Genomic DNA, 27,988 nt, shown 5'->3' with positions numbered 1-27,988 from the left:
GACTTCAACTCACTTGGAAGCTTCAAGAAAAAAAAGAATTACTTTACAGTAACCCTCTACTGCATTTGTTTCCTCAAAGCAAAGAAATACAATAAAAGGACAAATTTATCACCACCCAAAGAGCTAAACTTCTTACATTTCCACAAAGCAGCTGGTAGTTCAGAACATTGACCAATTTCTTTATTTCAGAAAAATGTATTTGATAAAATACTGAGTGGCCAAGTGCAGACATCCCACCTCTCCCAGAACTTCCGGGAGTCTCCCGCAAATTAATAGTGGCTCCCTGATGCCCACAAATTATATACAATGTCCCAGAAATTGACTTTTTTGAGAGCGAGCGTGAGAGAACGCGCGCCAGAGCATGAGCGCAAGAGCAAGAAAGCAAGCACGGGAGAGCGAGCGCGAGTGAAAGTGACGAGACAGCGAGAGAGAGCGAGAAAGCAAGCATAAGACAGAGAGCGAGAAAGCAAGCGTGAGACCGCGACCACCAGAGACAGCGCGACAGCGAGAGTGCGAGAGCAAGCGCGAGAGCAAGAGCGAGAAAGCAAGCGCGAGTGAGAGTGACCATGAGCGAGAGAGTGCACGTGCGCGCGACAGAGAGAGAGCAAGAGCAAGAGCGAGAGTGTTCCAAAAAAAGTCAGTGGCAGAGTGTTCCCAAACAATATATAAAACGTACATCACCCCAGACTACCCTAAAGTGTACCCCTGCCTAATAGGGGTCAAAATAATGACAGTGTTGCTCACTGCACTGTCTGCAATAGTGACTTTTCTATTGCCCATGGAGGGTTAAAATGTAAAAGACACGTTGAGGTGAGTTTAACAGGTGTCACTCGTTCATTAGTATAACTAATGTTATTTAAACTAGCTAGCCAGCTGCTAAGGAGCTACTCTTTTGCAGACATCCCACCTCTCCCGGAAGTCTCCCACAAATTGATGGTGCTACCTCCCTGAAATGAGTTTTTGCAGGGTGGGATGTCTGCAAGTGTGTGAAAGATGTTACACTGAATACCAAGTTTGACCCTGCCACCCAGCACCACTGAGAAATCCACTTCGTACTTTCTTTGCCCAATGCACTTTTTCCTCTTGCACTCTTTTTTTTAAGTCCGAGAGCTGAAACATAAATTGTTGTGTTAAAAGTTTAAGATTTCCAAATGGGCCAAAGGGCCTGTTCCTGTACTGTACTTTTCTAAGTTGTCTCAGGGTCTCTGCTGTTGTTTAACCATCTGACATCAATTGCATACAAGTGCTGAGACATTGTTAAATTCCAACTGTTTGTTAAGTCAATACTTTTTAAGACACCTGCTTGCAATGTTATCTAAAACCAGGTCCCTGGTGAGAAATTAACCATTAATGATAAAACTCCTCTGAGGCTCCATTAACAACAGTCTGTGGTTGTGCAAGTCTACCTGCCCAGGTATCACATTAGATCAGATTTAATATAGGAGTGATTTAATCACTGAATTATTTTCCATCATTTGGTATATCATTTTGGCACCATTTCGGCCCTAAATCAACACTTGCTACTTCTTCCAAAAATCCTAATACCCCATGTTCAATCCCCAATGCACTGCCCAGTCTTATAACATTCGTACTAAGTTCTTCTAACAAAAAAATGCAGCATTTTCAATTCCTTTCCTTCCACAGTGCGGCTCGACCTGCTGATTTGCTCCAGCCAGCAGACTGTTTATTGCTTCAACCTTTTTCTCTCCAGTCCTGCTGAAAAGTCTCAGCCCTAAACCATCAGCTGTACTATTTTCCATAGATGCTGCCTGGCCTGCTGAGTTCCTCCAGCACTATGTGTGTGTTGCTTGGTTTCCAGCATCCGCAGATTTTCTCTTGTTTGTAGTTGGATTACTACACTGCAAAGTCTCTTCCAGGGATGCTTACCCTGAAAAAGTTTAAATCTTCCCTTCAACATTTTTTTTTCTCCAGTCCTGCTGAAGGGTCTTGGCCCAAAATGTCGACTGTACCCTTTTCCATAGATGCTGCCTGGCCTGCTGAGTTCCTCCAGTATTTTGTATGTGTTGCTTGGATTTCCAGCATCTGCAGATTTTCTCTTATTTGTTTATTGCTCTAACCCCTTCAGCTGCCTTTCACTTCACTGTGAGGGAGTTCATGCACCACAGATATCCGAATGATTGATTGCATTCAGTGCCCATTACCAGAAAAAGTATCAACGGAGGTCTCAGATCAAATCAGTTTCTTTATCAATCACACAAAGCTTATTGTAGGTTCTCCACATTCTCAGACTCAGAATCAGATTTAGCATCACTGACTAAAGTGAAACCTGGTGTTTTGTAGAATCAATATGATGCAGACATAAAATTCAATCAACTATAAAAATAAATAAATAATGCAAAAAAATAATATATTCATGGACCGTTCAGAAATATGATGGCAGAGGGACAGAAGCTGTTTCTGAATTGTTGGATATAGGTCTTCAAACTGCTGTACCTCTTCCCGTTTGGAAGTAGTGAGAAGAGGGCATGTCCAGGATGGTGAAGGTACTTGATAATGGATGCCATCTTCTTCAGAAACTGCTTCCTGAAGATGTCCTCGATGCTGAGGAGGGTTGTGCCTGTGATAGAGCTGACTGACTCCATAACCCTCTGCAGCTTCTTCCAATCCTATACTTCGGAGGCTCCATACCAGGCTATGATGCAACCAGCAGAAAACTCTACACTGCACATCTACAGAAACTTGCAACATCTTTGGCGACATACTAAACCTCCTCAAATTCACAATGAGGTAGAGCCACTGGCGTGCCTCCTTCATAACTGCAGGAATGTGTTGGGCCAAGGATAGATCCTCTGACAAATTGAAGCCCATGAACCTGAAGCTATTCACCCTTTCCACCACCAACTCCTCAATGATTTCTGGTATGCATTCTTTGGTTTTGCTGATTTTGAGTGCAAGGCCAGTGTTGCAACAAAACTCAACCAGCCCAGCCCATCTATCTTGCTCCTGTACGCTTTCTGATCATCTGACAACAGTGGCATCATCAGTGAATTGGAAGATGCCAAATTCAGCAAGGGATTTTCGTGAAGTATTCTGCCTGCTGAGACTGATAGCACCATTCAAGGTATTGAATCACAGGTCATTACATTTCTTCCTTAGCCATTTCCTTTATTTTGCCACAAATCTATCTCACCGTTTGGTCCCAAAGCTGAAATGAAAATGTGAAATAGTTGGACACAATACCATAAATCCACAGATATAAACTGTAACGGACTTCTCTAATCTCTGATGCTTAAGTAATGCCAACATATTCTATGTCCTTTTTCAAATAAGTCCCAAAGATCTATACATAACTTCATATTAAAATCAACCGTTTACTCCATTTTTCATTTTCCATAACTTCACTTCGCACACTGAGTATTCAACCATTTGCTGATATTATTTAAGGTATTCTTAAATATTGAAACAAATCATTATAGGTAGGCTTACTCGGCTAACAAAATAACTAGGTGAAGAACAATTACAAAACTACAGCCCCAACTTCTGCAGTTCACTCTTAAATTTACAGAGTCTGTACAAAAACTATCTGATACTTTGTCGTATTGGTTTTATTTTGAAATATTTTATTCTGCTGGCAAAATATTAATACCTTACTAACCTTGCGGACTGCTAAATTCCTATTTCCATGAACACCTGCTCATCTGTTGGATGGAGCTTTGTTAGATTTCATTAAATCGAACCTCCTATGATTCTTTTTAACTCTACTCCTCATCTTTTTTCCTCCAATTCTGCTAAAGGGTCTCGGCCCATAAGGTCGACTGTACTCTTTTCCATTGATGGTACCGGGCCTGCTGAGTTCCCCCAGCATTTTGTGTGTGTTGTTTGAATTTTGAGCATTGCAGATCTCTCATGTTTTTTTATTTGGGTCTCCTTTGATTCTGCTTATATTAAAAGTATCAACAAAGCAAACCCAACCAAGTTTAAATTTTGTGTACGAATCCAATACTGAAAGCCCATGCGTTTCTAAATCTAAAAATGTTAAGATAATTCCTGGGTAATTTTAATTGTAGTTGTTGAAAAGCTTTGGGCCTCACATGGATTTTTAAAGATAAACTTAACTGTGAAATAAAATGGACAGTGCATTTCAATATAACTGAAGCATAGTTCACCACCTTCGACCAAAGCATATATTTTCTGTAGCTTCAAAGATAAAGATCACCTCTACTTGACACATGTACATCAAAACATAAAGCGAAGTGTGTCATTTGTGTCAACAACTAACACATACTGAGGATGTGCTGGGGGCAGCCTGCAAATGGCACCAGCATAGCATGCCCACAACCTTCTAACCTTTGGAATGTGGGAAGAAGCCGGAACACTTAGAGCAAATCCACATGATCACAGGGAAATCATACAAACTCCTTACAGACAGCAGTGGGAAATGAAGCTTATCATGACCTAATGTCATGACTGAAAGTTCACCAACTGACTGAAAAAACTAAAATCTCTTTGACACTTGAAATAACAGGATGCCTTCCCAGATGGATTAAATACAAAGAACTACACCTATTATGTACAGTCAATGGCAAGTGCACGACTGTGACACAGACAACTTTTATAAGTGAACCCTGAATCAGGATAATTTTCTACAAATCCTCAAGTGGCACTAGAGTGATGCAAAGATCAGCAGCTTTACTACTAGAAATTTCTTATGCAAGTAAACAAACTTAAGAAGACTTACTTTGCAAATTTGACCAAGGTAGCATTTCTGGGCACAAATCCAGTGTGGAATTGAATCTGGAACATCTTCATTGAAGTCATCTGAAACAAAATGGCCAACCAATTTGCAGATGTCATGCAATCACTTAATCTCCCACAAGCATAATTTGGATTTTCTTGTCCATTATGGACAATATACACTTTTTAGAACATTAATTGAAATTAATGTAATGCTGTGCTACAAAAACATTTCCTGCTGGGAACACAATAGACAACAGGAGTAAGCCATTCGGCCCTTTGAGCCAGCACCGCCATTCACTGTGATCACGGCTGATCATCCACAATCAGTATCCAGTTCCTGCCTTCTCCCCATATACCTTGACCCCGCTATCATTAAGAGCTCTATCGAACGCTTTCTTGAAAGTGTCCATAGAATTGGCCTCCACTGCCTTCTGAGCCAGTGCATTCCACAGATCCACAACTCTCTGGGTGAAAAAGTTTTTCCTCAACTCCGTTCTAAATGACCTACCCCTTATTCTCAAATTGTGGCCCCTGGTTCTGGACTCCCCCAACATCGGGAACATGTTTCCTGCCTCTAGCGTGTCCACTCCCTTAATAATCTTATATGTTTTAATCAGATCCCCTCTCATCCTTCTAAATTCCAGTGTATACAAGCCCAGTCGCTCCAATCTTTCAATATATGACAGTCCCGCTATCCCAGGAATTAACCTCGTGAACCTCCGCTGCACTCCCTCAATAGCAAGGATGTCCTGCCTCAAATTTGGAGACCAAAACTGTACACAATTCTCCAGGTGTGGTCTCACCAGGGTCCTGTACAACTGCAGAAGGACCTCTTTGCTCCTATACTCAACTCCCCTTGTCATGAAGCCCAACATGCCATTAGCTTTCTTCACTGCCTGCTGTACCTGCAAATAGTAATCTGCCTTCTTGTTCTTGCCACCAAAGTGGATAACCTCACATTTATCCACATTAAACTGCATCTGCTCCGCACATTTCAAACTGCCACCCAGCTTTCTGTCAACACAAAGCCATGATCCACTGTAAAAACAAACCCGCTAATGAATTCTTACCTACTCATCTCTTCTTCCAATGCATCAACATTACAGAGTGCATCAGGTTTCCACAATTATTACATAGCTCATTCTCTACCTTTGCTTGCAGTCTTCCTCCAAGTGTTGATCTGGCATGAAAGATCACAATAAGGACATCGCCTTGGATACTTAAACTCAGCGGTATTACTGCCTTGCCATCTTCCACTTTGAATTCCCTGTAAGAAACAAATTCTAGGTAATTCCTCATCCACAATATATTAAGCTGAAATTTAAGTAGTAATCTTAAAAATCATTTAGTTGCAAAGCTTGTGATATCATCTTTTATTTTCCAGTTTGGAAAATCCATTGCCTCATTACAATTACATTAATGACACAGGCTGCATTGTCCAGCTGTGACAACTAAAATTAGGATATACAGAATCTGTAGTATGCTCCTCCATGGTGTGAACACAGCTAAACCCAAACTCTTCCCATCCAGAGCTAACAGGAGATACTAGCATACCCATGCCAGTCTTTCTCCTTTCAGCTGATATAATGCTGCCAATGAATGGCCCAGCTACTTTAATTTGATTCAACACAGCAACTTATATTTATAACATATAAACTTATGAATCACCCCAAGCTAATACACAAAAGAAAAGGATGAGGGGAGAAGGAAATCAAAGGCTAACGAGCAGGATCAGGTGTGAAATGAAAGGCACCGAGCTCAAATAATTGCCTGTGTTTGAACTTTGACCCTTCCTAACAAGACTAGATGAGGGCATAAGGAATACACGTGACACTACAATAGGCAAATTATAATTGAATGAATTTGTTAATTCCAGTATTCATATCAACTGTACTGAAAAAGAGTTGTGGATACTGAATAACACAACTAATCCGTATTTGTTGTTCTTTTCCATACCTTGTGGCGCATCAGGGCAACCTTGCCATTTCTTTAGCATTTCTGTTTTTTTTAAAATAAGGCCGAGTTGTTAGCTCAACCCAGCACGGATGGACAGTGTGCAAGAAGCCAGCTGGATTCGAACCCAGGACCACTCACCTCAAAATCCAGTGCGGATATCACTACACCACCGGCCGGCTAGTCTGCACTTACCTCAGTTTATCATACTCTTCAGAAGTCGTCATCACACGATCATCACCAACATATATCTCACAGAATGGTCGACAAGCATTACGCTGTTTATTAAATAAAGGAACCGGTGTCATCACAATCGACTTGATCAGGATGGATTTGTTATGTGGAATTATAGGCTCTTCAGCCATCATATCACACATGTATTCCACGTATCTATAAGCACAGAAGGAAGGAGACAGGCATTGAAAAACTGTGTGGTAAAATACAGATGTACACATGATAATAAGCTGCAGGTAGAGTTCTTTACCCACTTGGTTGCAGAATGAAATACTGGAACTTCAGTTTTCACTGAGTTTTCCCATTGCTTGTAACAATAATTGTTACTGAAATTAAAAGATTGTTCAATATAACACGAGGATTTGTTTCCTTTTTAGAACTAGATGTGAAGTGAGACTGCTTCACAACCAGAATTCTCTGATTTCCTACATTACTTTTTATATTTTCATTCCAAATCTCATTGAATCAGATACAATTTAATTATACCAGCTCTCCCTACATTCCTTCCTCAATGTTTTCAGGCATTACAATATTAAGTCTATAGTCTCTCATTTTTTTTAAGGTTCTATTGGATTGGGCCCAGATTATTGCTTTTATTATGCTTTTATGTAAAGTTTTAGCTTTCTTTGAACTTGCTTATATCTTCGTAATAGTCGCAAGTTTATCTGTAAACTTTTTATTATGCACAGCATAGTTGATTCCATACTTCTCTAGTTTTTTTTTTGTCTGCAGAGCTGAAGTGGGACTCAGATAGGACCTGTTCACACATGTTTCCGTATCTAACCAACCTGCAGTGTAAAGACGGCAAGACATCAGGACAGCATTAGGTCACTCAGCCCATCGGGTCCGCTCTGTCATTTGAGCATGCTGATTTACTTTCCATATCTCTTTCATTCTCTGGATCTGTCATGCAACTGTCTACCTACCTCATAAACAAGATCTAGATCAACTGATGAAGGGAGCAAAATGTTCGATGGAATTTAACTGGGACAAGTGCAAAGTGACGCATTTCGGGAAGTTAAAACCGGGCAAGACTTGCAGAGTAAATGAAGGGGTCATGGGGAACTGCTGTAGAACATAAAGACCAAGAGATAGAAGTACATTGCTTCCTGGAAGTGGTGACAAAGTTCAGGTAGTCAAAGTAGTGAAGAAGTTATATGGCATCCTTGCCTTTATCAGATGAGGTATTGAGTAGAAAAGTTAAGACATTATGTTACACTTTACAAGATGATTGTTACACTGTGCCTGGAATATTGCATTGAATTCTAGTCACCCAGCTATGGAAAAGATATGATTAAACTGAAAAAGTTGCAGAAAAGATTCAAAAGGATGTTGCCAAAATGGAGGGCTTGAGTTTTCAGGAAAGACAGGGCGGTTTAAGACTGTAGTATAGGAGGTTGAAGGGTGACCTTATAAAGGTTTATAAAATCCAGAGGGGTAGAGATAGAGCGGACAGTCAGTCATTTTCCCAGGGTAGGGGAGTCTAAAACTAGACAGCATAAGTTTAAGACAAGAGGGAAGACATGCACAACGGACCTGGGAAGGAAGCTTTTCATACAGAGATGATGGGTAAATGGAGCAGCCAGAGAAAGCTGTAATGTTTAAAAAGTTTTCAGTCAAGTACATTGATAGAAAAGATTTAGAGGGACATGGGCCAAATAGAGGCAAATGGGGCCAACGAAAGAAGGCTCCTTGGTTGGCATGGATAAGTTTAGACTAAGGGCCTGCTTCCAACTGTACAACCATGATTCTATGACTTTTTATTTCTAGAAAGAGTGTTTGGCTATTTTAACCTATTATGAAACAGTTCCAATACCAGGTGATGTTATGTGTTTTGAAATACAGTAAAATACTAATGAGCCATACAGTGGCAAGCTTACAATAATAGAAATATTTGCGAACCACTTGGCATATTATATTCTAGAGGCTCACCTATGTGAACTGAAATACCAACGAAAATGCTAACTACTAATGCTAACTAGAGCAATGATGCGAGACCTGAGGACTTGTCAATGAGAACAATTTCTTTGGCATGAAAGAGTCAAGTTTATTTTGTTTGACTTCCTGTAGTTAAAATAAAACAAAATTATTGTTTGCACTTTTAATTGTTTGTATATAACAAGTTTTAATACTTTCTAATTACGGGATTGAAATTTATATAGACAAAACCTAGTTGAAAATGGGATTTGTTAATAGGCTAATTCTGCATCTCATTAATAATAACTTCCGTATTTCTATAATAAATAATATCCTGCATTTACATGGAAATATGATTGGTTTCACCAATCAAAAGTTATCTTAAAATGGGTGCTCATGATTTTGTACTGAATCATTTTGAGCTTTTAGCACAATACAGTCTGGTGGGAAATATGTTCTATTCTAACAAACTTGCTTCACCCACTGCATTATTCACCGTAAATAAACAAATATCTGTCCTAAACCAATGACACACTGTAGTTGTCTAGTCAATTGGCCTCCTTCCTGCAGTAAACCACCACTGCCGCACTCTTCAGGTTAACAGTGATAACCACAGTACATTCTCTTTAATAGATTTATAAACTATATTAGTTCTTTCAACAATATCTGATGACATTGTCCTCTGCACAACTTTATCTTATAAAAATCAAAGTGTACCTTTTGTGAGAAGGCCAGATACCAGGTGGTGACCTCTTCATGCTGAACATGTACACGGCAGCTTCAGCTGTGGTGAAGAGACGGCAAAAGCACAGGAAAGAACAAACAACCACTGCGGATGCAGCTCGACCATCCTATTATGAAAGAATTGAATAAAATTTCAAAAAAGTGAATACCATCTAGCTCCAGGTAACTAATATAAACTGGAGCACATCTCAAGTTTGTTTTGAATACCAGTCAAGGACTGTGGTTGCTGGCACAAAATAGAGTAATAATTTCCTCCTAAGCTTATTAGCATCTTTCAACCTTAACTACAAGAGCATGTGAAGACGACAAACAAAGGATAGTCTCCCTGTGTGTTTGACACTGCAAAATATTCCAATCTTTCAGTTAGGTCAAGAATCAGTACCAATCACCTATAGTATGACCATGATTGAAACGGACCTCTAATGAACATAAAGCACATCTGTGTGAGAGGCAACTAGTTTTATTTAAAAGTAACAGTAAGATAACAAATAAACTCTTCTCTGGCTTCCAACAGAGTATAGGTACTGACTTTAACCAACATTTCGGTAACAAACTCTGTCATCTTCATCAGGGCTGATGCCTGGGCATGTCTAGTCCAGTGGCACTGTTGTCCATCCCTCCTCATCCAATCAGGTTCCCACTGTCCCAACTTGCTTACAATCGAATTCCAGTTCTTACTTAGAGCGAGACTGTCATCTTTGTTAAAATTCTTTTCCTTTAGTTTTACTTCAACGGCTTCTTTCACCAGACGGTCCCAAAAGCCATTGGCACGGCACAGTAGTTTTGTGCCATTGAAGGCCATTGTGAACTGGATTGTAAACAAGATGGGACAGTGGAAATCTGATTGGATGAGGACTAACCAATCAGATCACTAGTCGAATGCCTTAACCACTTGGCCATGTGCCCACAGCGATCTGACGGTCGTGAGTTCGAGCCCCAGCCAAGGCAGTGTGTTGTGTCTTTGAGCAAGGCACTTAATCACACAGTGCTCTGCGACGACACTGGTGCCAAGCTGTATGGGTCCTAATGCCCTTCCCTTGGACAACATCGGTGACGTGGAGAGGGGAGACTTGCAGCATGGGCAACTGCTGGTCTTCCATACAACCTTGCCCAGGCCTGGGCCCTGGAGAGTGAAGACTTTCCAGGCGCAGGTCCATGGTCTCGAAAGACTAACGGATGCCTGTCGAACAAATCAGGAGGGGCAGACGATGGGGGGTATAAATACCACCGGACTAGACATGCCCCGGCATCATCCCTGGTGAAGATGGCAGAGTCTGTCATTAAAATGTCAGTTAAAATCGATACCAGTACCCGTCTGGAAGCCAGAGAAGATTTTATTTTTCAAATATGCCGGAAAAGCACTAGATCCTATTTCAACAGTAAAATATTTTAAATTAAATGCTTAAATGAATTTTTGAGTCAAAACGAAAAATGCCATATTGGGAATTGAAGCTTTCATCTTCATCTGCGAAGTACTTCCAATTTCCATCTGAGTGGAGCTTGCACTGTAAGATCCACCAACAATAATTGCTTTAAACAGCTTGAAGCAAGGTTGAAAGTTTGTAGAATATTATTTTGTGCCACTTGGAATTACTTTTAGGTTGCCCCTTTACCAGACTGCAGAAAGACCCAGAGTTTAACCCATTACACAGCAACAAATAACATTTGTTTCTACGTTGGCTTCAATCCTTGATATCCGCACTTGCAGACTATAGTCAGTTCAGACTGGCAACACCTCCTTCACAATCACCATCAGCACAGGTGTACCACAAGGCTGTATTTAGCCTTCTGCTCTACTCACTTTATATTTATTACTGTGAGGTTAAGTACAGCTCCAATACCATAATTAAGTTTGCCGATGAAACCACCATCGTTGGCCAAATCAAAGATGACGACGAATCAGCAAAGGAGGGAGATTGAAAATGGGGCTGAATGGAACCACAACAACATCCTCTCACCCAATATCAGCAAAACCAAGGAACTGATTATTGACTTCAGGAGGAGGGAATGAGGTCCATGATCCAGTCCTCATATGGGGATCAGACATAGACAGAGTCAGCAATTTTAAATTCCTTGGTATTAGTATTTCAAAGGATCTGTCCTGGGTCCAAAACATAAGTGGCACTACAAAAAAGGCACGGAAGTGCCTCCACTTCATTAGACATTTGTGATGATTCAGCATGTCATCTAAAACTCTGACAAACTTCTTTAGATCCCCAGTGAAGAGTATATTGCATCATGGTCTAGTATGGAAACACTAATGCCCTTGAATGGAAAAGCCTGCAACAGGTAGTGGATACAGCCCAGTCCATCACTGGTAAAGCCCTCCCTCCACTGAGCTGTCGCATCCATCAAAGGACCCCCACCAATAAGGCCATGCTCTCTTCTTGCTGCTGCCATCAGGAAGGAGGTACAGGAGCCTCAGGTCCCACACCACCAGGTTCAGGAACAGTTATTACCCTCAACCATCAGGCATTTGAACCAGAGTCGATAACTTCATTCACCCCAACACTGAGCTGATTCCACAATCAATGGAATAACTTTGAAGGACTCCACAACTCATGTTCTCAATATCATTTATTACTTAATTATCTATTACTATTCTTTTTTTCGTATTTTCACAATTCATTGTCTTTTGCACATTGATTGTCTGTCTTTGTGTGCAGTATTTCATTGATTCTATTGTATTCCTTTGTATTTTACTGTTTATGATGACATACATGTACTTTGATAATAAATTTACTTTGAATGACCCAGATTTCTGAACCTTCCTTCCAATTCAGAATTCTGTTCTCCTTAAAGTACCAATCTTAAGAGAAAAATGTAGCCCTGTACACAAAGACCAATGGAGAAAAAAAAGGTATCTTTAGTGGCTCATGCCTATTATTTCAGCATTAATTTGAAATTGTTCTTAGCTTTCAAAAAGTATCTGAAGAACATTCATAAAGCCATCTTTGTTTAAGTCTAAACTACAGGCTTCATATCACATCTAATCGTGTCCTAGGTGATTCAAAGTCTTTTGCCTCCACTGATTCCCAGAAGTTCATCAGTTCAAGTTTATTGTATTGCATATATACACAGGGCATAAATGCCATGAAAATCAGCTTTATGCAGCAGCAACACAATACATTGCAAAGTGACAAACAAAAAGTTAACATAAACTTACATTACAAGTTTATTCCAAGATCTTTTCATGCAGAATCAAGTTTCTTCTGCCATACTTTTAAATTAATGGAAGTAATTTTCTATTCCTTTAAATACCTGATACACTTCCTTAAGATCACTTCGCAAATGCCCCCATTCAAACATACAATTTACTACTTGTAGGGAAGGCACAGTAATGTGGTGCATAGCACAACACTTTACAGTACAGGTGACCCAGGTTCAATTTCCACTGCTGCCTCTAAGTTCTCCTCACGACCATGTGGGTTTCATCCAGGTGCTGCGTTTTCCTCCCACAGTCCAAAGATATACCGGCTGGTAGTTTAATTGGTCACTGTAAACTGTCCCGTGATTAGGCAGGGATTAAATTGGGGGTTGCTGGGTGGCGTGGCACGAAGGGCCGGAAGGGCCTACTCCACACTATATCTCAATAAATAAATAAGTGTCATTGAAACTATTTTCTGCAATACTTACAAGACAATGGACAACACAAATATTCTTTGGATCTTGCTTCAACCACAAGTGCATATTCTTGCAAATGTTGTACAGATTTTGCAAACTTGGAGCACGTCTTGTTGGCCAACCGCATTCAGAAACCTGGGATTTCAAAAACAGAGTAAACACCTTAAAGACTACTCTAGTATTTATTGAAACCAGTGTTATATATCACAGTGAATCTAAATATTGCTAAATCAGTTTAACTTTGCTCAGAGATTCTGAAAATACAAGTGCCCACTAGTACCTCACTTACAGAGAGTGGGAATAGCATTAACCCGGAGCTGAATTACTGGCAGGGCCGTCATGCTGGGAATCTGGACTAAACCCACCTTCTTCATTGATATTAACACAACAGTAATCTGCCCACAGCTCACTGTGGAGAGACTGCATTGTGTGGGCCGAGGCTGGGTGAGCTGGGACAAGCAACATGATCAGGACTGCCCCCTTGCTGGCAACGTGAGTTTGATCATCACTGGAAACCGGTGGCACCTTCTCCCAAGTACTGACGGCCCTTCTCATCACCTCCGCTGCATGTGATAGAAGCTGCTGCCTTCTCCTCCCTTCGTTTGGCTATACCAACAGGGTTGAGCTTATAATCACAGAGGAATCTGCAGGCAACAGAGAGCTCTGAAGCTCAGAGAGAGAAGATGACAGTGACTGTTGGATGTTGGCAGTTTTCAAGACATGGAGGAGGTGATGTGAGATCTCCAGAGGATGACAGATGTAAATTCTTTCACACCACAACTTATTTTTAAAAATATAGGGAACGATGAGAACAGAGGATCAAGAGCATCATAACAAATCAGCGCACTGCAAATTCCATTAAATCATGAGAGGCATAGATAGGGTGAATGCACACAATCAAGAACTAGAGGTGTTGCTTGAAGATGAGAGGGAAGAGATTTAATAAGAACATGGGGGACAATTTTTCACCAGAGGTTGGTTAGTGTGTGGAATGAGCTGCCAAAGGAAGTCATTAAAGCAGGTACTGTATATTAACAATATTTTAAAAATACTTGGACTGGTACATGGATAGGAAAAATTTAGGATATGGGCCAAATGCGGGCAAATGAGACTAGCTTAGTTGAAAGCTTAGTCACATGAACCAGTTGGGCCAAAGGGCCTATTTCAATGCTGTATGACTCTATGATTGGACATACTTTTAGAAAAAAATGTGTTTTAGCAATGCTGAGTTCCAGTATCCTTGCCCATACAGTCAAAAGGTGATATGTTCAAAGTGATATGTAAAAGATTTCAACACAATCCTAGGCTGTTGCTCTGAACAGTGATTTCCACACTGTGTTTCGATGCTTTCTTATCAACAACAACATGGTATATATGATGCTTTAATTATGAGGGGATTTAGTTAGAAAAGTTCACCAAAAAAACGTATTCAATACATTTGCTGCCTCAATAGGAGACTACTTGAACTCCCTAGAAATCCATATGACTGACTCATCCCTTTAAAGGAATGACCAGCCACATCATCAGGTGTTTAAGTGTACTTGAAGATGACCAAGTGAAATTTTCATTCAAAAATGGCAGGAACTACTGCTTTAGAACAACACTGACAATGTGCTGGATTTTGAGGTGTTGCCCTTTGGGTAAAACATTAAGCAGAAGCTAAATGCCTACTGTTATATACATGAGATCCCAGAGCACTATTATACTTAGCAGTATTTACTCTTTATACAATATCAGTAAAATACATGGTCGTTACCTCATTGCTATCTGTAGGATCAACTTATCTACAAATAGGCTGCCAAATTTCCAGTATTAGAATTGCAGGTACATTTTAAGAACACTTAGTTTGATGTAAATGCTTTGAGACATCTTGGGGTCTAAAGTATGCTGAATGTTTCCAACAACCAAAGTTCTCATTATCTCATCATCTTGTTATTTATTGCTATTCATTTATATTTATATTTGCACAGTTTATTGTCTTGTACACTCTGGTTGACCTTTCATTATTCCTGTTATGCTGTTCTATAGATTTGCTGAGTATGCCTGCAGGAAAATAAATTTCAGTGTTGTATTTGGTGACATGAATGTGTTTTGATAATAAAATTTACTTTGAACTTTGATAAACACAACTCTCACCTTTAGAACCATTCCGGTGCAAATTCTAAATTTCTGCAAAGTATATACAACCAACCTAATATGAGAACATTCAGTCTGTAACTAATATACTTAAGCAAATCCCAATCTCAGATTGAACTGCAATGTTTGTGGAAGCTTAACATTCATTTAAAAGTGTTGCAAATGCAAAATTGTACAGATTAAACTCCAGAATATTAACTTTTTGATTGTCTTCTTATATCTTCTGTTCATTCAAAAGAATGATTAACTGCTAGTCAGGAAATTTAAACCCAAGAATTCTTGGGAATTATAGAGCCATACATCATGGAAACAGGCCCCTGGACCCATCAAATCCAGGGCAAACATCAAGTGTCCATTTACCCTAATACCAGATTATTCTCCACACACATCTATTGCAACCTTCCTTCTTCTAGATTTGACAGGAAAGATATATTCCAGCAAGGCACTGATCTAAAAGGAGACCAGAATGTATTGAGTCAAAGAACATCAGGAATAGAAATTGGAATAGATCATCCAGCACCTTGTGTGTTTCTCTACCATTCAACAAGATTGTGGTTATCCTTTAGCCTCAGTGCCACTATCCTGCACTAAAAATAAAACCTTTTTATCCATTAACATCTAAAATAATTGATCCCTGTCTTGCACACATTGACCAACTGAGCCTGCATGACACTCTTAAGAAGCAGGTTCCAAAGATTTACTCCTCTCTGTAGGAAGATTTTATTTTTCTCACTTTTGTCCTGAATGTCTGGCCCCTTACATTGTGACTGGCTTCTGGTCTTATACGTGCCAGCATGGAGAAACGTCAACCCTGCATCCTCCCTGTCAAATACAACAAGAAGCTTGCAACAGAAACAGAAATACTGATATGATAGTTCAATTAAATAAGTAGTGCAAAAATAGAAATTAAAAAAATATAGTGAGTTCAACGGGTTCGATGTCCATTCAGAACTCATGTGGCAGAAGAGAAGAAGCTTTGAATCATTGAATGTGTGCCTTCAGGCTTCAGTACCTGCTTCCTGAAATTAGCAATGAGAACAAAGCATGACCTGGGTGATGGGGGTCCTTCATGACAGATGCCATCTTTCTGAAGCATCACTCCTTCAAGATATCTTGGAACTACAGAGGCTAGTGCTCATGATGGAGCTGGCTAAGTTTACAACTCTCTGCAGTTTATCTTGATCCTGTGCAGTAGCACCCCCATACCAGATGGTAAAGCAGCTAGTTGGAATGTTCTCCACATTTGTGAGTGTCTTTAGTGAAATACCAAATCTCAAAATCCAATGAAATATAGCCACTGTCATGCGTTCTTTGTAACTGCATTGATATGTTGGGTCCAGGTTAGATCCTCAGAGATATTTGCACCAGGTACTTGAAATTCTCACTCTTTCCTCTTCTGATCCCTCCTTAAGGACTGGTTGTGTTCCCACATCTACCTTTTCTGAAGTCCACAATCAGTTCTTTGGTCTCACTGATGTTGAGGGCAAGGTTGTTGCTGCGACACCACTCAACTAGCTGATATATCTCTCTCCTGTACACCCTCTCATCATCATCTGAAAGTCTGCCAACAATAGTTGTACCGTCAGCAAATTTAGAGATGGCAAGTGAGGTCTGCCTAGCCACACAGTCATGGGTGTAGAGACAGTAGAGCAGTGGGCTAGGCACACATCCCTGAAGTGCGCCAGTGTTGATTGGCATGAGGTGGAGATGTTATTTCCAATCCACACAGATTGTGGTCTTCTGGTTAGGAAGTCAGAGGCCCAGAGCTTTTCAATCAGAACTACGAGAATGATTGCATTAAACACTGAGCCTCATTTCTCCCCCCACCTCCAGTTTTAAACTGCAAAGTGTCTGCTCTAACCTCAGCTTTGATGAAGGGACTCAGCACAAAACCTCAAACTGTTTATTCCACTACACAGATGCTGCCTGGCCTGGTGAACTTCTCCAGCAGTTTGTATGTGTTGCTCCAGATATCCACCATCTGCAGAATCTCTTGTGTTTCTGATTAACTGGTTTAGCTTCCCACAGATGCAGCCTGACTGGCTGAGTTCTTCCAGTATCTCTGCTTTTGTTTCAGATTCCAAAACTTGCAGTTTTGTTTTCCACAAGAACTTTTCACCTATCATTCTTCCAAATTCAAAAACATCTGGGACTTGTCTGCTGAAATTGCCCTCATACAACAAAACTGCTTTCCCAGCAATTAGTCTGGCAAAACATCACTGCACTCCTTTTATTATTGCTAGTCAGACATATGAGCAGTGATGGACAAAATTAATCAATTGAGGGAACAGAATTAGTGAGAAACTTTTCCAAATCAATAATAGGTGACATAGATTTGTAGAGAACAGAAATGGTCCACCATGCCGATCTATATTAATCCCATTAGCCTGTAATATGTAGATGTCAGGAGAATAAAGGATGAAACTCAAATTATAATATCCTGAAGTAACACACACAAGCTGGAGGAATTCAGAGGCCAGACAGCATCCATGAAAAAGAGTAAACAGTCAACGAGACCCTTCATTGCTTCTCATCTCTTTTTTCCCCAGTTCTGATGAAGGGTCTTGGTCTGAAACTTTGACTGTTTAGTCTTTTCCACAGATGCTGCCTGGCCTGCTGAGTTCCTCCAGCATTTTGTGTGTACCTCCAGCATCTGCAGATTTGTTCTTGTCTGTGATATCCTGAAGTCAGTTTCGTTGTACAGAACTACCACAGAAATAGAAACTTAAGTTTCTCTTCCTCTTATTTATCCATCTTTGATTTAAAAAAAGGTATGATTTAATTCCTAAAAAAATGAAAATTCCATAGCTTGCATATCCACAGTTGGTAGCACCACAAATAATAAAATTCAAGCATTTTCTTTTAACGTTGAAATCTTCATTACAGGAAATAACTTGTTCCTTATTTAGACCATTTGGATAAGAAGATCCAGAGATGTTTTATCAGCATACTAATGGAAAGAAATAACTAGGTCACCTCTCTAAACAGTCTCTGGAAAATAAAACTGAAACCTTCAGAACAAGATTGCAGTACCAGAGGGACATCAGGGATTGCTGTGTACTTTGCTTCATGGAAACATGGCACACACCCACCATTTTGGATGCTGCACTGCAGCCCAATGGCTTCACCATTTTTCGCAAAGACAGGACTTTCAGAGGGTGTGGAGGGAGAGTATGCTTTATAATTAACTCACTGTGGTGCACACATATGGCGGTTCTGTCTCAGATCTGCTCACCCGACCTGAGGGGGTGAAGGGGTTTCCCGCCATCATCTTGGTAACGGTGTACACTCCACCTCAAGCCAATGTCAGGCAGGCACTGAAGAAGCTGAGCTCCATGATCAACAGTCATGAAATAGTGCACCCAGATGTCTTTCCTATCATTGCGGGTATTTCAACCAGGCCAGCTTGAAGAAGTTTCTGAATAACTACCACCAACATATAATCTGTAGAACTAGACCACTGTTATACTACCATCAGGAATGCTTACCATGCCATCCCACACTCACACTTTAGAAAGTCCGAACTCCTGGCTGTACTTCCACTCCCAGCATACGAGTAGAAACTAAAGACCGCACCACCAGTGGTGAGGTTGATGAAGGTATGGTCGAGGGAGGCATACTTTGAGTAGGTGGACGGGACAATACTCAGGAACCAACTTCATCAAGAACTGTGCGGATGAGTATGTGCCTTTGAGATCACACTGGACAAACACAAACCAAAACCAGTGAATGAACCCGGAGATTCATAGTCTGCTGAGGGCTAGATCTGTGGTATTCAAGGTAAGTGATCCAGAACTATACAAGAAATGCAGGTATATCCTACAGAAGACCATTTTAAGAGCAAAAAAAAAATTCTAGTTGAAGCTGGAGACAGAATCAGGTGCACGTCAGCTCTGGCAGGGTTTGTAGGCCAGGACTTCCTAAAAGGCAAAAGCTATCATCATCAGTGGTTGTGATGTTTCACTCCCAGATGATCTCAATACCTTTAATGCACGCTTCGAAAGAGAAAATAAAACTAAACCTGTGGGAATCCCTGCAGCACCTGGTGACCCTATCTATGATCTCTGTCTTGGAAGCCAATGTCAGAACATCTTTCCTGAAGGTGAACACTCACGAGGCATTGGGCCCTGATGACAGGACATTGAAAACATGTGCCAACCAACTGGTGGGAGTGTTCAAGGACATCTTCAATCTCTCATTGCTGTATTTGCATGTGCCCACTTGGGTCAAAAGGGACAGTCATACCAGTACCCAAGAACAGGGTGAACTGCCTCAATGACTATCACCTAGTTGCACTCACATCTCCTGTAATGAAGTGTTTTGAGAGTTTCGTCATGGCTAGAATCAACTCCTGCCTAAGCAAGGACCCAGACCCAATACAACTTGTCTATCACCAAAATAGGTCTTCAGTGGATGTAATCTCACTGGCTCTCCACTCAGCCTTGTATCACCTAAACCAGCAATCCCCAACCTCCAGGCCGCAGACCGATACCAGGCCGCGAAGCATGCAGGGGTGCAGTGGTAGCCAGAACGCACCCAGCACATCTTTAAGAAAAAAGCCGAAATAAACAAGCTAATTAATTAAGTGCTGCCCGGTACGTAAAGGTCGGCCCAGATCAGAGGCGAACACCGATTTCACTTGTTCTACGCGATGTTCACTCCTCCTTCCGGGCAGCACCTAATTAATTAGCTTGCTTATTTGGGCTTTTTTCTTAAAGATGTGCTGGGTGCGTTCCAGCTACCGTTGCACCCCTGCATGCTTCACGGCCCGGTATCGGTCCGCGGCCCGGAGGTTGGGGACCACTGACTTAAACAACAGCAATACCTTGGTCAGGCTGCTGTTTACCGATTAAAGCTCATAATCATACCCTTCAAAGTTTCAAAGTGCATTTATTACCCAAGAATGTATAAATTATTCAACCTTGGCATTTGTTCGCTTACAGGCAGACGCAAAGCAAGGAACCCAAAAAATCCCAATTAAAAATAGTAAGACCAACACTCCAGTGCCCACAGAAAGAAAAAAAGAGAAGAAAAAACACAAAACAAATCATATAAACAATAGAAGCGAGCAGCTACAGCATTCCGCACCAAATTGAGTCCTTAGATCCAAATCCCCGGAGTAACCCAAAGTAGGCCCAAAGCCTCAGTATTCAGTTCATATATTAGTGGAGCAAATCACCACAATGTTCGCAGACACAAAGCACTGCAACCTGGGGCAGTCTCACAGCCTTAGTATCATGGAGAGAAAAGCCCCCCCGACTATCTGGGCCAGCATTTAAATTGCCCGAACCTCGCAGTAGGACCTGGGCCCTGCTGCCAGCGAATCACTAAGGGCCTAGATTTTGCTGCCAAAGGAGCCGTTCTTGAACTCTCCATATCAGCTCGCCACCCAGAGCGATCCAACCTTGTCCAACTATCAACACCATGCCTTTTGAGTCTACATGGGCTGGCATTTAGATTGTCCAAAGAGCGGACTGTACTTTGCATTAGGACCCGGGCCTCAATGCAGTGAGTCGCTCTGGACCTTGAACAAGCAAGACACCAATTGATTTGCTTCGAACCTGGATTTCGCTGCTAAAGTCGTCGTTCTGAATCTCACCCTCTGCAATTCAGCTGGGCATTTAGAGCAATCCAACCTTGTACTTGGATTAGTTGGAAGGGCATCGAAACTCTTCCACTCTGTCTCCTCCCATCCAAATCATTCACTCCAACAAGCACGTTTCCAACTTCCAGTACGTTGACTTTACAGCGCACCAGTATGATACATCACACAAATTCACTTTGCCTTCACCCACTTCTTCATTGCTTGCGGTGATAATTTACCAAAATTTACTTTTAAAAAAAAGTGTTATCAATAATGGTTTTAATCCAATTCCTTTGCTTTTGAACTACCAGTAATCTGTCACACATCTTCAATAATGCCATCTTAAACTGGAAAAAAACCCTTCAGTTCTAATCAACAAGCTAAAACCTGGGTCTCTATATCTGTCTCTGCAAATAGACTTCAATGGGAAACCACACTCAGTGCAGATCAGAAATAACATCTCTCTGCTGGCCTACCTCAAGGTTGCGTGCTTAGCTCACTGCTCTACTCCTCTACACCCATGACTTGTGGCTAGGTACAGTTCAAACACCATCTATAAACTTGCCAATGACATAACTATTGTTAGCAGAATTTCAGATGGTGGTAACGTGGCATACAGGGGTGTATTAGATTAGCTGGTTGAGTGGTGTCACAACTACTTTGCACTCAGCATCAGAAGGACCAAGAAAGGGGAAGTCGAGGGAGTACACACCACTCCTCATTGAGGAATCAGCAGTGGGAAGGGTGAGTAGCTTCAGACTACTGGGTATCAATGTCTCTGAAGGCCAATCCTGATTCCAACATATTGATGCAATTACAGAGAAGGCACAACAGCGGCTATATATCATTAGGAATTTGAGCAGACGATAGGTCACCAAAGACCCATGCACATTTCTACAGGTGTATTGCGAAGAGCATTCTAACTGGCTGCAGCACCATCTGGTATGCAGGGGCCACTGCACAGGATGGGAAAAACTACAGAAAGCTTTAAATTCATGAGCACTAGCTTACCCAGCATTGAGGATATCTTCAAAAGGTGATGCCTCAGAAGGCGGCATCCCATCACCTGGGATACGCCCTCTTCTCATTGCTACCATTATGACAGTTGTATTGGAGCCTGAAAACACATGCTCACTGTTTCAGGAACAGCTTCTTCCCCTATGAATGGAAATGAGTTCATGAAACTACCTCACTTTTTTTTGATCTCTTTTTGTACTACGCCGTTTGCTGTTGTGTGCTGGGGCAGCAGGCTGAGGGTAGCAGACACCAGCAGAATCAACAAACTCATCCGTAAGGCCAGTGATGCTGGGGCGATGGAACTGGACTCTCTCACGGTGGTGTCTGAAAAGAGGATGCTGTCTAAGTTGCATGCCATCTTGGTCAATGTCTCCCATCCACTACATAATGTACTGGGTGGGCACAGGAGCACATTCAGCCAGAGACTCATTCCTCTGAGATGCAGCACAGAGCGTCATAGGAAGTCATTCCTGCCTGTGGCCATCAAACTTTACAACTCCTCCCTCGGAGGGTCAGACACCCTGAGCCAATAGGCTGGTCCTGGACTTATTTCATAATTTACTGGCATAATTTACATATTACTATTTAACTATTTATGGTTCTATTACTATTTATTATTTGTGGTGCAACTGCAATGAAAACCAATTTCCCCCGGGATCAATAAAGTATGACTATGTAATTTAAAATTATACATATATTTCTTATTGTAATTTATAGCATTTTTTATTATTCTGTATTGGATTGTAATGCTGCCATAAAACAAAAAAATTCACGACATATGCTAGTGATATGAACCCTGATTCTGAAAGTCAAAGGAAGATCAAAATGGCAGCCTAGGCAGGACAGTGAATTATTCAATGTTAAGACAATAATCCTTCACAAAATAACCTGCTTTGCCAATACACTCAAAGATCTACACAACAGCTTCCAACTTCAAGAGTAAACAACAATAAACCTATCAATAAAACTGAAATCATTACATTTCTCCTTCCAAATACATGGCCAAAATCTCTAGAAATAATCCTTAACTGAAGACAATTAATGCTCAATTAGTAAAAATAACTTAAAACATATTTCTATTGTGTAATTTTAATCAAATGTAAAACAACATTAGACATAGTTCATGTCTATAAATTCTTAGCATCAATACATTTAACTTTTTGATTTAGTTCACCAATGTGTACACAATTTAACAATCTGAGGAAGGATTTACAAAAGGGGTAACCAGTGTTGTTGTTTTCTCTCTCTCTCTCGCTCGTTCTCTCTCTCTCTCTCTCTCTCTCTCTCTCTCTCTCTCTCTCTCTTTCCTTTCTGCATTTCCAATATTGAAAAGTGCCCACAATGAATCTGTGTGTAGGGCTCTTCCCCAACCCAACATTTCAAAGATACAGCTACTTGACTATATTAGTTATTAACTTTAATAACAAAATATAAAGAACAGAGGCCACCAGTAAGAAAAGAATAAAATTTCATATTTGCTCAGAAGTCTACATCTGCACACTGAAGATTTCTCATTTCCATAGGTAACTTCACCTTTATTATACATACCCTGTTATGGAATCTGGAGGACCTATAGGATCGTTGCGACAGATTATATACAGCATAGTGACCTGGATGACGGGAATCTAGAAACAACCTGACATCTTCAATATTATTCTTGATTGCTGACTCAACACCTTCAGCTGGAAATGACATAACTGTAGGGAAAATAAAAAAATATTTTATAAATACTTGACACCAAATTGCAGGGTTGTAAATTACAATGTATTTAAATGACATCAGAACACATTAATTAGATTACTGATTTGCACTCCTAGGTGTCTATTATTCTCCAAGGAAAACATGTATCTAAAAATTGTAATTAGAATGACTACTCTGTAATTATTACTCCATTCTTATTTTAGATAGCTCTGCATCTACTAAATGTGGATCACCCTTTGATTGTACCTTCTTCACAATTATAATTGCAATAATTGTATGTTTTCAGAAGCTTTTCCCACTATTTTCCCCAAACGCTGGGTGGTCACACAAGCTCAACATTTCCTGAATAACACACAAAGGGGAATAAATCTCTTCAAGGTTTCAAACCAAAGTTCTAATATTAAATTGAGTTAAAGCAATATACCGAGAAGTGAAAATGTTCTGTTTTTAATAGAATATGCAGAAAGTTTGGGTGACATCAGAATTATAACAGTGCATTTCATGATAGTAAATCAATGTCTGTTGGAAGATGCTACTGTCCCATTGCGTTTGGGTCATGAAAAGTAACTCTCAGATAAAAGTTAGCTTTCAAGGGAATATTACATCTATTGTTTAGAACAGGGGTCCCCAACCTTTTTTGTACTGCGGACCGGTTTAATATTGACAATATTCTTGTGGACCGGCCAACCCAGGTGGGGGGGGGGGTAGGGTTGCCAACGGACAAGAGTAGCAGTCAAATATGTTGTGTTTACCCAGAGAAAGACTACAATGACCATGAAGCCTTGCGCGGGCACCAGTGCACATGCATAACCTGCGCATGCGTGTACCAGCCGATTTTTTTCCTGCAAATCGCTTTTGGTGATTCTGTTCGGGAGGAGGGGTTAATCACGATCGGAATATAGGTGATAAGTGGCTAATACACTCAATTTCGTTTCTAAAATGATTTATCTAACGAATTTAATATTAAACACACAGCGCATATTTTCCTCACATGAATATAGCAATAAGTCAATTATCAGGGGAGGACAGGGGAGCTTGAAGTAAGCGTTGAACAAACTTCCAGTAGAGGCAAGTTCAATATTATCATTTAAAGAAAAATTGGACAGGAAAGGAATGGAGGGTTATGGGCTAAGTGCAGGTCGGTGGGACCAGGTGAGAGTAGCGTTCGGCACGGACTAGAAGGGGCGAGATCACCTGTTTCCATGCTGTAATTGTTATATGGTTATATAAGTAAGTCAATAGCATCATAGCATTTTAAGTAATGTTTGGATATTAAACTCACAGCACATATTTTCCCCATATGAACATATAAAATCATTGCAACACACCAATATCGCTGAATCAATAGGAGCCCTGGGCTTGTTTTCCTGCAACAAGATGGTCCTATCGAGGGGTGATGGGAGACAGCGATACTCGAAGGGGATTCCTTATGTCCAGTCTATTACGCAATTTGGTTTTCGCTGCAATCATTGCAGAAAACTCCGTTTCGCAGAAAAATGTTGGAAATGAAAGCAACATTTCAGTGCTTTCATGTCTATCTCAGGATATTTAGCCTTGACTTTGATCCAGAATGCCGGCAGAGATGTTATATCAAACAAACTTTTCAGCCCGCCGTCATTCGCAAGCTCGAGGAGTTGATCTCCTTCCCGCGCTGACATGGATGATGCGTGCGTAATGACCTCGCGTAAGTTCAAGCTCAACAGTGGGTGTGTCAGGGAATGAGGAAAGGTGCAGCTGACTCCTGTCGCCAAATTATATAGTTTCCTCACGGCCCGGTAGCACATGCTTTGCAGCCCAATGGTTGGGGATCGCTGGTTTAGAAACAGTGAATGAAACATTTAGTACCTGAAACACGAAGGATTGCTGACTTACCAGCTATTCTTGTGGTTACATACGAAATGTCCAAATCTCCTTTAGCATAACTGATCAAAAAAAGCATAAGAGTGCCAAATAAGAATACATTGCAAAACAAAGAAATATTTAACAACTAATAGCTAGGATCATGCTGGAGAATGAGGCAATCATGCACTAGCCTGGAGAGTACAATCAATATCTCAGGTAATCATTTATTTCACATAAGTTTTACATTTAGAAACAGATAGAAAATACAATTATTCAGATGTTACTGTTACTCCTTGGTAAATTAACACCTGAAGGACAGCTCCAGCGGAAGCAGCCAATGTTACAGACCATGTCATGGTTGTGCCACTTTTTGAATGAACGATCCAGTAGTCTTACTCCACTACATTTTCCTGTATTTCTGTTATCAAAACTACCACTAAATCTACTTCAATCACAATTGCAGCAAGATACAGTTGGTAGAGCTATTGTGTCACAGTTCCAGTGATCCAGATTTAATCCTGACCTCCAGTGCTCTCTGAGTGAGGTTTGATGTTTTAACCTTGATCAGAAATGATCCAGAGATGTGCAGCTTACAAGTTTACTCAGCCACTGTACTATTTTACATAGTGGTGAGAAAGTAGTGACATTGCCACAGGGGAAATCAGTGAGGAATGGAATTACTTCGCAGCTCGGCATTTTCTCAATGAGCAGAAATAGACCTGTATTTTGGAAAAAAAGATTCCCCAAGAGACCAAAACAAAAATAATTAGTTAATGGAACTACTAAATGTAAATCAGAATAAGAGCAAAAGTCATTAAGAAAACTTTCATCATAAAATAATTCTTCCCATATAAACTGAAATAGTCTGACACAGTAGTTCTACATTTCTCCATTTACGAATTCAACCAATCTAGTCAAAGATGATTAATGAATACTGGGTGCAAGGAAATGCCCCAAAACTAATAACAAAACTAAACAGATTTGTATTTGCATAAGCACCTTTCCTGTAGGAAAATATTCTAATGAATGAGAGAAATTGGATGGTAAGTTGTGGGTGGAGTATAAGAAGAGGTTACTAAAACCTGTGATGTTGAAAGCAATTTATGAATCAATAAGTTCCTGAAAATGCAATAAAAGCGTGGATTGGATAGCTCCTACATTTATTCTGGATAAACAAGAGACAGCTGATACCCAAATGTGGAGCAACACACAATCTGCTGGAAGAAATTGGCAAATCAACCACCATCAGTGGGAGGAAAGAAATTCTCAATGTTTCAGGTCAAAACATTGCATCAGGGTTGAGAGTGGAGAGGTAAGATGTCCAACACAGAGAGGGGAAGGGGAGTGGCAAGAAAGGAGATGTGTGGACTAAGGAGAGGTGTAAGATTACAAGCAGATGGTGCCAGATACCGGAGGTGAGCGGGGATTTAGCTGCAAGACTTTGATACAGCACGGTAACAGGCCCATCCAGCCCAATGAACGCGGGCTGTCAAATTACACTCGTGTGACCAATTAACCTACTTACCCATAGTCTTTGGGATGTGGGAGAAAACTGCAGCACCTGGAGGAAACCCACACGATCACAAGGAGAATGTATAAATGCCTGACAGTCAGTGGCGGCATTGAACGCAGGTCGCTGGCACTGTAATAGCGTTAAGCTACCATGCCAGCTCATATACTGACCATTCTCTGACTGGAAAAAGATAAAGACAGACAGAGAGGAAAAAGTGAAAAAAGAAAACAAAAGATAGAGCAAGATGGTGGGTAGTCTGAAGATGGGAAATAGCTTCTTGGGGGGAGACAAGTAGGAACACAACGTTCTACCAGAGCTGGACTCAAATAAGGTGGTGAGAATGAAAAACATTAGAGAAAATGGGAGTGGTGAATCAGAATCAGGTTTTATTATCACTGACATATGTCATGAATTTTTATTTTTCAGCTGCAGTACAGCGCAATACATGAAAAATACTATAAATTACAATAACAAACATCTATACAAAATTTAAATTAATAAGTAGTGCAAAAAGAGAACAAAATTATTGAGGTAGTGTTCGTGGTCCACTTAGAAATTTGATGGCAGAGGGGAAGAAGCTGTTCCTAAAACACTGAGTGTGTCTTCAGGCTGATGGTAGTAATAAGAAGAGAGCAGGTGGTGTGGAGCCTGAACAATAGTTGGAACCAGATGGGGAGGTGTGGTGGGTGGATGGAGTCAGGACGGAGAAGGGGACAAGGATGGGTGGAAGGAGTGCTGGGAAGGGGGACAAAAATGGGAGAATAGGAGGATCAGAAGGAAAAAGGTGTGTGGAAGAGAGAAAAATGGGTTACAAAACTGGAAAACTCATTATTCATGCCATGGGTTGTAGACTACCTAGGTAGGATATATGGCGTTGATGCTTCAGTGTGCATTGGGCTTCATCTTGGCAGTAGAGAAGGCTAAGTATAGACAGGTCAGGTGGGAATGGGGAGGGGAGTTGAAATGGTCTGCAGCTAGGAATTCAGGATGGCCATTGTGAACGAAGTGCAGTCGTCAAGTCTGTG

The 27,988-nt window shown here is 40.7% G+C and overlaps 1 protein-coding gene across 4 annotated transcripts in view; it reads right to left on the bottom strand.

Annotated features, from left to right (window-relative positions):
- The window catches only part of gak (cyclin G associated kinase), a 126,693-nt gene that overhangs the window by 43,995 nt on the left and 54,710 nt on the right, over positions 1 to 27,988 (bottom strand). For all 4 annotated transcript variants that reach the window (XM_072257962.1, XM_072257964.1, XM_072257965.1 and 1 more), the window contains exons 12-18: positions 25,481 to 25,530; positions 23,456 to 23,604; positions 13,183 to 13,305; positions 9,520 to 9,653; positions 6,847 to 7,041; positions 5,848 to 5,965; positions 4,700 to 4,779 (exon numbers count right to left, since the gene is read on the bottom strand). In XM_072257962.1, the coding sequence (XP_072114063.1) occupies positions 4,700 to 4,779; positions 5,848 to 5,965; positions 6,847 to 7,041; positions 9,520 to 9,653; positions 13,183 to 13,305; positions 23,456 to 23,604; positions 25,481 to 25,530 (849 nt within the window). The remainder of the gene's footprint in view (positions 1 to 4,699; positions 4,780 to 5,847; positions 5,966 to 6,846; positions 7,042 to 9,519; positions 9,654 to 13,182; positions 13,306 to 23,455; positions 23,605 to 25,480; positions 25,531 to 27,988) is intronic.

The sequence above is a fragment of the Mobula birostris genome, chromosome 5, assembly GCF_030028105.1.
Source record: "Mobula birostris isolate sMobBir1 chromosome 5, sMobBir1.hap1, whole genome shotgun sequence".
NCBI classification, from domain to species: domain Eukaryota; kingdom Metazoa; phylum Chordata; class Chondrichthyes; order Myliobatiformes; family Myliobatidae; genus Mobula; species Mobula birostris.
This window is presented reverse-complemented; position numbering and strand designations above follow the sequence as displayed.